An 11,794-nucleotide genomic window follows, 5' to 3' on the forward strand; every position below is an offset into this window, starting at 1 on the left:
AATGGCTTGAAACCGGAAGGCGGAAGTTGCAGTGAGTCGAGATCATTCCACTGCACTACAGCCTGGGCAAAAGCAAAACTCCAACTCAATAAATAAATAAATAAATAAATAAAATAACAGCCAGACATAGTGGTACACGCACCTGCAGTCCCAGCTACTTGGGAGGCCGAGGAGGGCAGATCACTTAAGATCAAGAGTTCGAGGCCATCCTGGCCAACATGGTGAAACCTCACCTCTACTAAAAATACAAAAATTGTGGCCAGGCATGGTGGCTCATGCCTGTAATCCCAGCACTTTGGGAGGCCGAGGCAGGTGGATCACCTGCGGTCAGGGTTCAAGACCAGTTTGGCCAACACAGTGAAACCCCGTCTGTACTAAAAATACAAAAATTGGCTGGGAGCAGTGGCTCACGCCTGTAATCCCAGCACTTTGAGAGGCCAAGGCGGGCGGATCACAAGGTCAGGAGATCGAGACCATCCTGGCTAACACAGTGACACCCCATCTCTACTAAAAATACAAAAAAATTAGCCAGGCAAGGCGGCATGCGCCTCTGTAGTCCTAGCTGCTGGGGAGGCTGAGGCAGGAGAATGGCGTGAACCCGGGAGGCGGAGCTTGCAGTGAGCAGAGATCACGCCAGTGCACTCCAGCCTGGGTGACAGAGCAAGACTCTGTCTCAAAAAAACCAAAAAAACAAAAATTAGGGGGGTACGGTGGTGGGTACCAGTAATCCCAGCTACTCAAAAGGCTGAGGTAGGAGAATGCTTGAACCCCAGAGGTGGAGGTTGCAGAGAGCCAAGATCGCACCACTGCACTCCAGTCTAGGCGACAGAGCAAGACTCTGCCCCAAAAAAATATATTTTTAAAAAAATAAATAAAAATACAAAAACTAGCCAGGCATGGTGGCAGGCATCTGTAGTCCCAGCTACTCAGGAGGCTGAGGCAGGAAAATCCCTTGAACCTGAGAGGTAGAGGTTGCAGTGAGCTGAGATCCCACCACTGCACTCCAGCCTGGGCAACAGGGCAGGACTCCGTCTCAGAAGAAAAAAGAAAGAAAGAAAGAAAACACAACCCAAGCCCAGATGGGCTGCGAAGGAGATGAGTGGGGTGGCGGGTGACAGGCAAGGCGATGGACTCTAGATTGGACGGCCAAGGAAGGTCTCTCTGGGGGACATGGAAGCTGAGTGCTCGGTAACAGGAAGGGCCAGGCATGAGAAAGCAGAGGGAAGGGCATCAGGGGCCGAGGGAACAGCATGTACTCAGGGCAGGAACGTGGCTTTGGGTATCTGCAGAGATGAAAGACAGTAGTGCAGTGACAAGTGAGGACAGCAGGGGACAGGTGACAAGAAGCCTCTGAGGGAGGGTTCTGAGTCATGGCACACTAAGATCCTCTCACTCACAGGCAAAAAGGCCTTCTGCCTGTGGTTGGGTGAGGGACAGCCAGCCAGGAGGGAGCAGGAACAGAAGCAGCATGCTCCTACTGAGGCAGCTGTGATAGGCACCTGGTAGCCAGACTGTCTTCCAGCCTCCATTTCCTGGGATGATTCTTTGTCATAAGAGATCAAAAACTGGCTCTGAGTGTGTTGTGACTTCCCTAAGGGTCTTCCCATGAGGAAAGAAAGAGCTGATCATCTCAAAATGTGACTTGCGGCCAGGTGCAGTGGCTCACGCCTGTAATCCCACTACTTTTGGAGGCCGGGGCAGGCAGATAACGAGGTCAGGGGATTGAGACCATCCTGGCTAACACGGTGAAAACCCGTCTCTACTAAAAATGCAAAAAATGAGCCAGGCGTAGTGGCGGGCGCCTGTAGTCTCAGCTACTCGGGAGGCTGAGGCAGGAGAATGGCGCGAACCCGGGAGGCGGAGCTTGCAGTGAGCCAAGATCGCACCAATGCACTCCAGCCTGGGCGACAGAGCGAGACTCTGTCACACACACACAAAAAAAATGTGACTTGCATGGTGTGTGACATTATATCAAAACTGAGGCACTGGCATCTGGGTTTCTTCCTCTGTCTTCTGGGCATATATTTGGCATTGGTCTGTCTCCTGGCGCCTGGTGGACCTTCTTCATTAAGTTATGAGGCCTTTCTCAGCCAGGCGCGGTGGCGCACGCCTGTAATCCCAGCACTTTGGGAGGCCGCGGCAGGTGGATCACGAGGTCAGGAGTTCAAGACCAGCCTGGCCAAGATGGTGAAACCCCGTCTCTACTAAAAATACAAAAATTAGCCAGGCACGGTGGCGCACGCCTGTAATCTCAGCTACCTGGGAAGCTAAGGCAGCAGAATCGTTTGAACCCAGGAAGCAGAGGTTGTAGTGAGCCAAGATTACGCCACTGCATTCCAGCCTGGTGACAGAGTGAGACTCCATCTCAAAAAAAAAAAACAAAGGCCGGGCGCAGTGGCTCAAGCCTGTAATCCCAGCACTTTGGGAGGCCAAGACGGGCGGATCACAAGGTCAGGAGATCGAGACCATCCTGGCTAACACAGTGAAACCCCGTCTCTACTAAAAAAATACAAAAATCTAGCCGGGCAAGGTGGCGGGCGCCTGTAGTCCCAGCTACTCAGGAGGCTGAGGCAGGAGAATGGCAGGAACCCGGGAGGCGAAGCTTGCAGTGAGCTGAGATCCGGACACTGCACTCCAGCCTGGGTGATAGAGCGAGACTCCATCTCAACAAAAAAAAAAAAAAAAAAAAAAAAAGTTTTGAGGCCTTCCAAAGAGGTCAGATGCCAAAAGCATCTCAGGCAGCCCTGGGGATGCCGATCTGTCCTTACTGCATAATGTGGGTCCCTCTCTGCTTAACGATGTTTACCCTGCCTGTGGGCCACCAAGCGTGCTGGGAACTTCACACTCCCCCGCAGGCCTCCAGGTGTCCTTATCCTGGTCTCACAGGTGACAAAACTGAAGCTTAGGTTAAGTCACTATCCCAAGGGCAGAGTGGGTGGCCTCCAAGTCCTACACCACCACCACACGCTTCATTCTTCCCCCAGTGCACGACCCACAGCAAAGCCCACTATGATTCTAGAAGAATCCCAGCTCTGCTACCCACTAGCTGTGGACAAGTCGCTTCACCTTCTGCGCCTCAGTTTCTCCATCAGTCAAGTAGAGATAAGAACAGCATCTATTTCTTATGTTTAGTATGAGAGTTAGATATGTTACTAGATAAGAAGCACCGACACTGCGGGGCGCCGTGGCTCATGCCTGTAATCCCAACATTTTGGGAGGCTGAGCTGGGCGGATCACCTGAGGTCAGGCGTTTCAGACCAGCCTGGCCAACATGGTAAAACCCCGTGTCTACTAAAAATACAAAACCTAGCCGGGTGTGGTGGTGGGCGCCTGTAATCCCAGCTACTCGGGAGGCTGAGGCAGGAGAATCGCTTGAACCCGTGAGGCGGAGGTTGCAGTGAGCCGAGATCGCGCCATTGCACTCCAGCCTAGGAGACAAGAGCGAGACTTCGTCTCAAAAAAAAAAAAAACACCACTTAGAATTAAGCACTATATTCACCGTAATTTACTAGGACGATTACTATGTTCTGGCTGCTGCGGGAAGTGTCCCAGGTATTAAAATATTCTCAGCTGCCACTGTCAATATCAGCAAGAAGGTGTTAAGACCCAGCCTGAACTTGACCAACTAGCTCAAGGTCTCTGGCCTTTCTCACGCAGCCAGGCTTGTCAGTGAAAGTGCAGGATTCTCGACCAAACCCAACCACCTTATCAGAGCTGCAAGGCCTTTCCAAGCATCTAAGCCCTTACTCAAGGCTGTCAACCCTCCTCTGATCTCCTCAGGAACCAGTTAGTCCAGAGGGCTTTGCTGGGCCCAGCTGGTGGAGCCTCTAAACCCACCTGGGTGCGGCTGAAATAGCTACTTCACCTGGCACACACCAAAGCCCACCACACATCCCGTCCCACTTTCTTCCTACTCGGTCCCGCCTCCCGCTCCCGGGTCCCACGGCTTCCTCCTTGCCCCGCCTCCTCTTCCTGATCCCCACCTCTTCCTCCTCAGCCTCGCCTCCCCATCCCTGGCCCCGCCTCTCACATCCCAGCCCCGCCTCTTCCATCTCGGCCCTGCCTCCTCCTCCTCCTCAGGACACGCCTTTTCCTGCTCAGCTCTGCCTCCCACTCCTTGGGACCCGCCTCCCCCTCCTCGGCACCCTTCCCCTTCCTCAAGCCCCGCCTCCCCACATCTGCCCTACTGTGTCCAGAGGTGAGTAGGGTCGCACTACTTGTCAAATGTTAGCTGCTGCAAGGTGCTGCACCAAGCTGAGGCTTTTCCAGGCAAGTATCTGCTCATCCAATGCTCACCAGACCAAGAACCCCTTCAAACAATAATAACCCTGGGATGCGGGGACAACTATCCCAGTCAATATGAACATTGGGCAGGAGACAGGAAGGCGCTTGGGCTGTAGCGCTTGCCACTTTCCGCAGTGTAAATACCCTACCTGTGACTTAGCGATGTCAGCCTGCTATCCCTGAACACAGAGTTGGGAAGATGCACACCATCAGACAATGCGAGCCGGGTCTCGCACACCCAGGTGTCATTTTATGGATGAAAAAGCTAGCTCAAGGCCAGCCGCGGGGGTTCACACCTGTGACCCCAACTCTTTGGGAGGCCAAGGTGGGAGGATCACTTAAGGTCAGGAGTTTGAGACCAGCCTGGCCAATATGGTGAAACCCCATCTCTACTAAAAATACAAAAATTAGCCAGGCGTGGCGGTGGGTGCCTGTAAACCCAGCTACTCAGGAGGCTGAGGCAGGAGAATCACTTGAACCCGGGAGGCAGAGGTTGCAGTGAGCCGAGATGGCACCACTGCACTCCAGCCTGGGCGACAGAGGGGGTACTCTGTCTCAGGAAAAAAAAGAAAAATACAACTAGCTCAAGAGGCTAAAGAACTTGCCCACGGGCTCCAAACCTTGTCAGTGGCAGTTAAGCATATGAGCCCAGCACTGATCCAAAGCCCGCAGGCACTGCCACCTTCCCAGGAAGAGTTATCAATCATCAATACTGCCCAACCCAAAGGGGAACTGGCCTGCAGCCCTGGAAAAGGCCGCCTTCTCTGGGTCTCAGGTCCCTCATCTGTAACTTTACAGAAGTTAAACAAGAAAAATTCCCTCAAGCCTGGGGCTCTGAGATTCTGAGTGCCTACAGCAGAGAAATTGCCTAAGTACAAAGCTACGTCCAGGGGAACAGAAGGGACTCCACCAGGAGAATCTGCCCAGTGAGTCACCATCTGCTCAAAGCAAGAAGCCTGCAGGAAAATCTGAAAAGCCTAAGATCCCCCCCAACCCCCTCAGGAATTTGGCCTGAGTCCGGCTAATATAGGAAAGGTCTTTATAGTTCACCACAGCTCAAGGCTTGCCACTTTCTGTTTTTTTGTTTTGTTTTTTTGATACAGAGACTCACTCTGTTGCCCAGGCTGGAGTGCAGTGGCACGATCTCGGCTCACTGCAACCTCTGCCTCCCAGGTTCAAACGAATTCTCCTGCCTCAGTCTCCCAAGTACCTGGGATTACAGGTGCACGCCATGATGCCTGGCTAATTTTTATATTTTTATTGGAGAGGGGGTTTTGCCATGTTGGCCAGGCTAGTCTCGAACACCTGACCTCAGGTGATTCTCCTGCCTCAGCCTCCCAACGTGCTGGGATTACAAGTGTGAACCACTGCACCCAGCCAAGGCTCATCACTCTCAATCTTGCCCTTACTGCAAGGGGCAGCTCATCTGATTTTAGGGCAGAGATCCTCTCCCAACAGTCCACACTGACCCACAGCACCTCACCCTCCCTTCAGGGATGCTCTGTCCTCTGAACACAGCAGGACAGCCACCAGCTGTCCTAGGACAGCATCAGCAGAGAAGCAATCAGCGTGGAAAAAGCTGGAGTTAGACAAACTCAGGTTCAGCTCTGCAGCTTCTAGGCTCTGTGACCTTGACCAGCTTAGTTTACCTCTCTGAGCTTCGGCTGCATTATCTGTAAAGTGGAACACTAGTTCCCATCCGACCAGGTACTAATAAGACTCACCCCTGAGCGAGGCGCGGTGGCTCACACCTATAATTCCAGCACTTTGGGACACCAAGGCAGGAGGATCGCTTGAGCCCAGGAGTTCGAGACCAGCCTGGACTAACATGGTGGAACCCCATCTCTACTAAAACTACAAAAATTAGCTGGGCGTGGTGGCATGCACCTGTAATAACATCTACTTGGGAGGCTGAGGCAGAAAAATCACTTGAACTGGGGAGGTGGAAGTTGCAGTGAGCTGAGATCGCACCACTGCACTCCAGCCTGGGTGACAGAAGGAGACTCCGTCTCAAAAAAAAAAAAAAAGAAAGAAAGCGTCCTAAACACGGGTTGTGGGGACCTCAAGAGGCTGAGGCTTCCTCACCTCTGGGTACTCAGCTGCGGGAAATGGGCAGCGACCTGAACAGCTGGCGGCTGAAGAGACTGATTTTCTCTGGAATTAACAGGCTCCTTTACAAGATGTAGTAGCTGTTTTTCCAGTTGCTACTGGGCTCATTGCTTTGAGTCTCATTTGCAGTGGCAAAAACAGCAATAAAATAAATACATACATACATACACACACACACACACACACACACACACACACACTACTGTGTCCTAGGATAAGCAGTTCACTTACCGACCTAGCTCTGACCCCAAGACAATGCCAAGGCCTGCTCTGGCATTCTAAGACGAGGGTTTCAGCCAAGGCCTGGAGGTGACCTGTTCTAGATAGAGGCTTCACCTCAATCAGGCCACAGAATGGATAACTTTTCCTCTCAGATCAGATGAGATTTGGCAGTGGTATGAGGCTACTATGGAAACAGCCACCAATCTCCCCTCCTGCTGGGATCCCAACTGCCATATCAGTCCTCAACCAGACAGGAATTCATTGTGTGACAGTCAGCACGTCCTGCACCCCTCTGGGTGTTACCTCTATCAACTGTAAATTACACTTCATAATCCCCAAGGTCTCTCCAGGAGCCAAGAAGGTCTTTTGAAGGGGGCTAACCTCTCAGTGGACAAGAGACTGCTTGAGGGTGGGAAGATGGATTTAGTCCCAAGTAGAAATTTTTTTATTTGTTTTTTTGAGACAGAGTCTCACTCTTGTCACCCAGGCTGGAGTGTAATGGCGCAATCTCAGCTTACTGCAACCTCCGCCTCCCGAGTTCAAGTGATTCTCCTGCCTCAGCCTCCCAAGTAGCTGGGATTACAGGCGCCCACCACCACACTCGGCTAATTTCTTGTTTTTTGGTTTTTTTTTTGAGACGGAGTCTTGCTCTGTCTCCCAAGCTGGAGTGCAGTGGCATGATCTCGGCTCAGTGCAAGCTCCACCTCCAGGGTTCACACCATTCTCCTGCCTCAGCCTCCCAAGTAGCTGGGACTATAGGCGCCCGCCACCACACCCAGCTAATTTTTTGTATTTTTAGTAGAGACAGGGTTTTACCGTGTTAGCCAGGATGGTCTCGATCTCCTGACCTCATGATCCGTCCACCTCAGCCTCCCAAAGTGCTGGGATTACAGGCGTGAGCCACCGCGCCCAGCCTAATATGTGTATTTTTAGTGGAGATGGGGTTTCATTATGTTGCCCAGGCTGGTCTCAAACTCCTGACCTCACGTGATCTGCCCACCTTGGCCTCCCAAAGTGCTGGGATTACAGGCATGAGCCACTGTGCCCAGCTGAAATATATCCTTTATTTATTATTACTTTTTTAAAACGGAGTCTCGCTGTGTCACCCAGGCTGGAGTACAGTGGCGTGATCTTGGCTCACTGCAACTCCACCTCCCAGGTTCAAGTGATTCTCATTCCTCAGCCTCTGAGCCAGTAGCTGGGACTACAAGGTACGTGCCACCATGCCCAGCTAATTTTTTTGTTTTTAGTAAAGACGAGGTTTCACCATGTTGACCAGGCTGGTCTCGAACTCCTGATCTCAAGTGATTCACCCGCCTCAGCCTCCCAAAGTGCTGGGATTACAGGCATGAGCCACCTCACCAGGCCAGAAATACATTCTTTGATGTAGATAAACCTTTTCTCAAATTGCTTGTTAAATGTGAGTGAAAGCATCTTTTCTATTTTTATTGATCTATAATAAACACATGCAGTTAAACTAATCTGCTTGCTATGTAATCCGCTGGGCCAGGAGACAACTGCTTCTCCCACCCAGAAGCCCTGTCACTATCGCCTCCATGGGTACTTGGCAAAGGTTGGCAGAGAATAACAAAGAATGCAGCAAAACATCAATTTATTATTTTCCTCCAAGGTCACTTTGAACAGTGAGTTTGAAGATTTCCCTTTTTTTTTTTTTTTTTTTTTTTATTTTGAGACAGACTGTCACTCTCTCATCCAGGCTGGAGTGCAGTGGCATGATCTCAGCTCACTGCAACGTCTGCCTCCAAGTAGCTGAGATTACAGGCGTGTGCCACAACACCCGGCTCAATTTTGTATTTTTAGTAGAGACGAGGTTTCTCCATGTTGGCCAGGCTGGTCTCGAACTCCTGACCTCAAGCGATCCAGCCACCTCAGTCTACCAAAGTGCTCAATTACAGGCGTGAGCCACCATGCCCAGCCAAAGCTCCCCCTTCTTTCTGGGAGAGAAAAGGATTAAGTATGGTAGAGCATATTCTCCAGTCCAAGTCTCGGGCTTCAGGCTGTGCCCAGCTTCCTGAAACAAAAGCGCTCACCCCCAGGGTGCTCAGAGGCCTACTTTATCTGACTGTTAACTAGCAAAACTAAACCAGCTGCATTTTGCAAAATGCCATATGGATGTTCCAAACTGCATGTTCAAGCTGGACGTGGTGGCTTTTTTTTTTTTTTTTTTTACAGGGTCACTGTTGCCAAGGCTGGAGTGCAGTGGCCTGATTTCTGGGCTCACTGCAGCCTCAACCTCTTGGGCTCAAGCCATCCTCCTGCCTCAGCCTCCCAAGTAGCTGAGACTACAGTAGTGGGACTACAGGTTTAGACACAGAGTTTGAGAGGGGAATCCATATCAGAACTTTATTCTAGAATGAAAATGTAAATGACATTATTAGAAATTATTGAATACAAACCTCCTCATTCTTGATACCATGTCAAAACTTACAGGATTTCTGGGTTAAAGGCTTCTAAGGGGCCAGGTGCAGGGGCTCACGCCTGTAATCCCAGGACTTTGGGAGGCCAAGGTGGGTGGATCACCTGAGGTCGGGAGTTCGAGACCAGCCTGACCAACATGGAGAAACCCCGTCTTTACTAAAAATAAAAAATTAGCCGGGCATGGTGGCTTATGCCTGTAATTCCAGCCCCTCGGGAGGCTGAGGCAGGAGAATCACTTGAACCTGGGAGGTGGAGGTTACTTGAACCTGGAAGGTGGAGGTTGCAGTGAGCCGAGATCGCGCCATAGCACTCCAGCCTGGGCAACAAGAGTGAAACTCCGTCTAAAAACAAAACACAAAAAAACAAAGGCTTCAAAGGATTGTGGGTAAATTTCCAAAAATAATAGCAATAAAGGGGGCAGGAGGCAGAGGTAGTAATATTCGACTTGTAAATAAAAACAAACAGCCAAGCGTGCTAGCTCACACCTGTAATCCCACTACTTTGGGAGGCCGAGGCGGGCGAATCACTTGAGGTCAGGAGTTTGAGGCCAGCCTGGCCAAGATGGTGAAACCCCCGTCTCTACTAAAAATACAAAAAATTAGCCGGGCATGGTGGCAGGCACCTGTAATCCTAGCTATTCGGGAGGCTGAGGCAGGAGAATCGCTTAAACCCAGAAGGCGGAGGTTGCAGTGGGCCAAGATCGTGCCACTGCACTCCAGCCCAGGCAATAAGACCGAAACTCTGTCTCCAGAAAAAAAAAAAATTCTTTCTACGTATCCAGGGTATCTAGAGTAGTCAATTCATTGAGACAGAAAGTAGAATGGTGGTTGCCAGAGGTGGCGGTGAAGAGGAATGGGGAATTAGTATTTAATGGCTACACCTTCTGTTTTGCAAGATGCAAAGAGTTCTGGAGATGGGCGGTGGGGGTGGTTGCACAACAACGTGAATGTTCTTAATGCCACTGAACTGTACACTTGCACATAGTTAAGATGGTAACTTTTATGTGCATTTTGCCAGAATTTTTTAAATTGGAGGGGAAGTGAGAAACAAGAAATCGCTCGACCTGCTGTTTTTCGTTTGAGGACCAGCATGGCATAGTGGCTAGGAACTAAGACCTTGGTGTCCTGAGTTCCCCTATCTGTTTTGCATTTACTAGCAAGGGGCCTCTGAACAAGTCACTTGATATCTCTGAGACTTTATTCATCCTTACAAACAGAAGTAATAATAGTTCTTATACAAGGTAACAGAATCTCACCAGCACAACAGTAAGCACTTGCTAAATTGTTCTTATTTTGAATTCTGGTAACAAATTTTATTATTTGATGATAGTTACTTAAAAGTCAGCAATAATTCAAGGACAATTGGTTGAATTATTAATATTATATTATCATCTAGGGCGATAAGCACATCAAAAGGCTTCGTTTTAGGGGAAAAAGTGACCCAAGTTAGGAGTCAGAAGACATGGGCTTCAAGAGTGGCTGTGGGTGGTAGATTTCTCCTTGATGACACCCAAGGGTTGACGGAGATGACCTTAGATAACCAGAAAGCAGGATAGGCTTCGCTGCTCTGTGAAAGCCAGCAGTGGAGCTGCACCTCCCTCACCGCCTAAGTCTCCCGGGAACGTCCCGGGCGAGGGAAGGGGTCCAAAGGTCGTACATAAGAAGACTGATGTGGCGCAAGATTTGAGCAAGACTCCCTCGGATTGGGAGCAAGGGTCCCGCACCTTCCTGGCTCCCATGACAAAGTCTGCAACTCAGCCCGCTGGGGGAGCTACAAGGAACCTGCAAGCGTCCCAGCCCCTGCAGAGACCCCCCACAAAAAAAGCACCCCCAAAACAGCCTGGGTTGCAGATTTATAAATACCTCCTCCGCACATGCGCATTGGAATTTACGAGTGGCCCGGGGCGCAACGCTTGTCCACTGCGCCTGCGCCGTCCGACTCTTCCTTCACGGCACAGGACCAGAAAGTGGGGTCCCGTGGTCCCGCAAAGAAGGAAAAACAATGGGTCAGCAGTGGCCACACGGTCCCTGTTTCTCGCTTCTTACCTCGTAGTGCTTCATGGCTCCCTCCCACAGCGGCTACCGCTCCGCGGCTGCGGCTGCCGAACTGCGCGGCTCAGCACAGGATACCTAAAGCGCTCGCGACCGCTGCGCTAGACTAAACGCGGCTCTGCGTCCGCCCCGCCCCTCCCGGCCGCGCGCGCCCCGTCGGCCAATCAGGGCACGAGGCGCCCACCTTAGCCCCTGCTCCCTGGGGCCGGTCCGAACCAAGACTAGGGCGAGCACCAGGCGATTGACCAATCAGCTTGCGAGAGCCACCGAAGGGGGCGTAGCGCCTGTAGGAGGGGCTAAAGAGAAGGGGCTTGACCATCCGCCAATCCAAAAGAGGCTTCTGCGCCGCGCGTCCCTTTGCCACGCCCCCTGATGGCGTCGCTGTGGAAACCAAGGTAAGCGACCGTTAGGCCAGACGGGGGGGGCGGGGCAAGAAGTTGAGTGACAGGCAAGGCAGCATCCACATGACAGGCGGCGCCGACGGGGTAAATTCTGAGGTGGGAGCCTCCCGGGGTACAGCGGGAACAGCAGGAGAGGGCTAGGGACTGGGGTCGCGGGCTGTGGAGTCTGGATGGCGATGCCACTACGGGAGGAGACTCTTGAGTGGAAGGGAAGGAAGGGGGAAATGGGGTGGCGAAAAGCTCCCCATTTGGAAACCCCCAACCTGCAACCTTGAGCCCCAGCCCCAT

General features: G+C 51.6%; 1 protein-coding gene across 2 annotated transcripts in view; it reads right to left on the reverse strand.

Annotated features, from left to right (window-relative positions):
• The window catches only part of TECR (trans-2,3-enoyl-CoA reductase), a 37,154-nt gene extending 25,804 nt beyond the window's left edge, over positions 1-11,350 (reverse strand). Inside the window, exon 1 of one of the 2 annotated variants that reach the window (XM_023229897.3) lies at positions 11,100-11,350. In XM_023229897.3, coding sequence (XP_023085665.1) covers positions 11,100-11,114 — 15 coding nt within the window. In that variant the 5' untranslated portion in view covers positions 11,115-11,350. The remainder of the gene's footprint in view (positions 1-11,099) is intronic. The other variant, XM_023229898.3, reaches the window with a different exon arrangement.
• Positions 11,351-11,794: the final 444 nt, after the last annotated feature.

This window comes from Piliocolobus tephrosceles, chromosome 21, assembly GCF_002776525.5.
Source record: "Piliocolobus tephrosceles isolate RC106 chromosome 21, ASM277652v3, whole genome shotgun sequence".
Lineage (NCBI taxonomy): Eukaryota > Metazoa > Chordata > Mammalia > Primates > Cercopithecidae > Piliocolobus > Piliocolobus tephrosceles.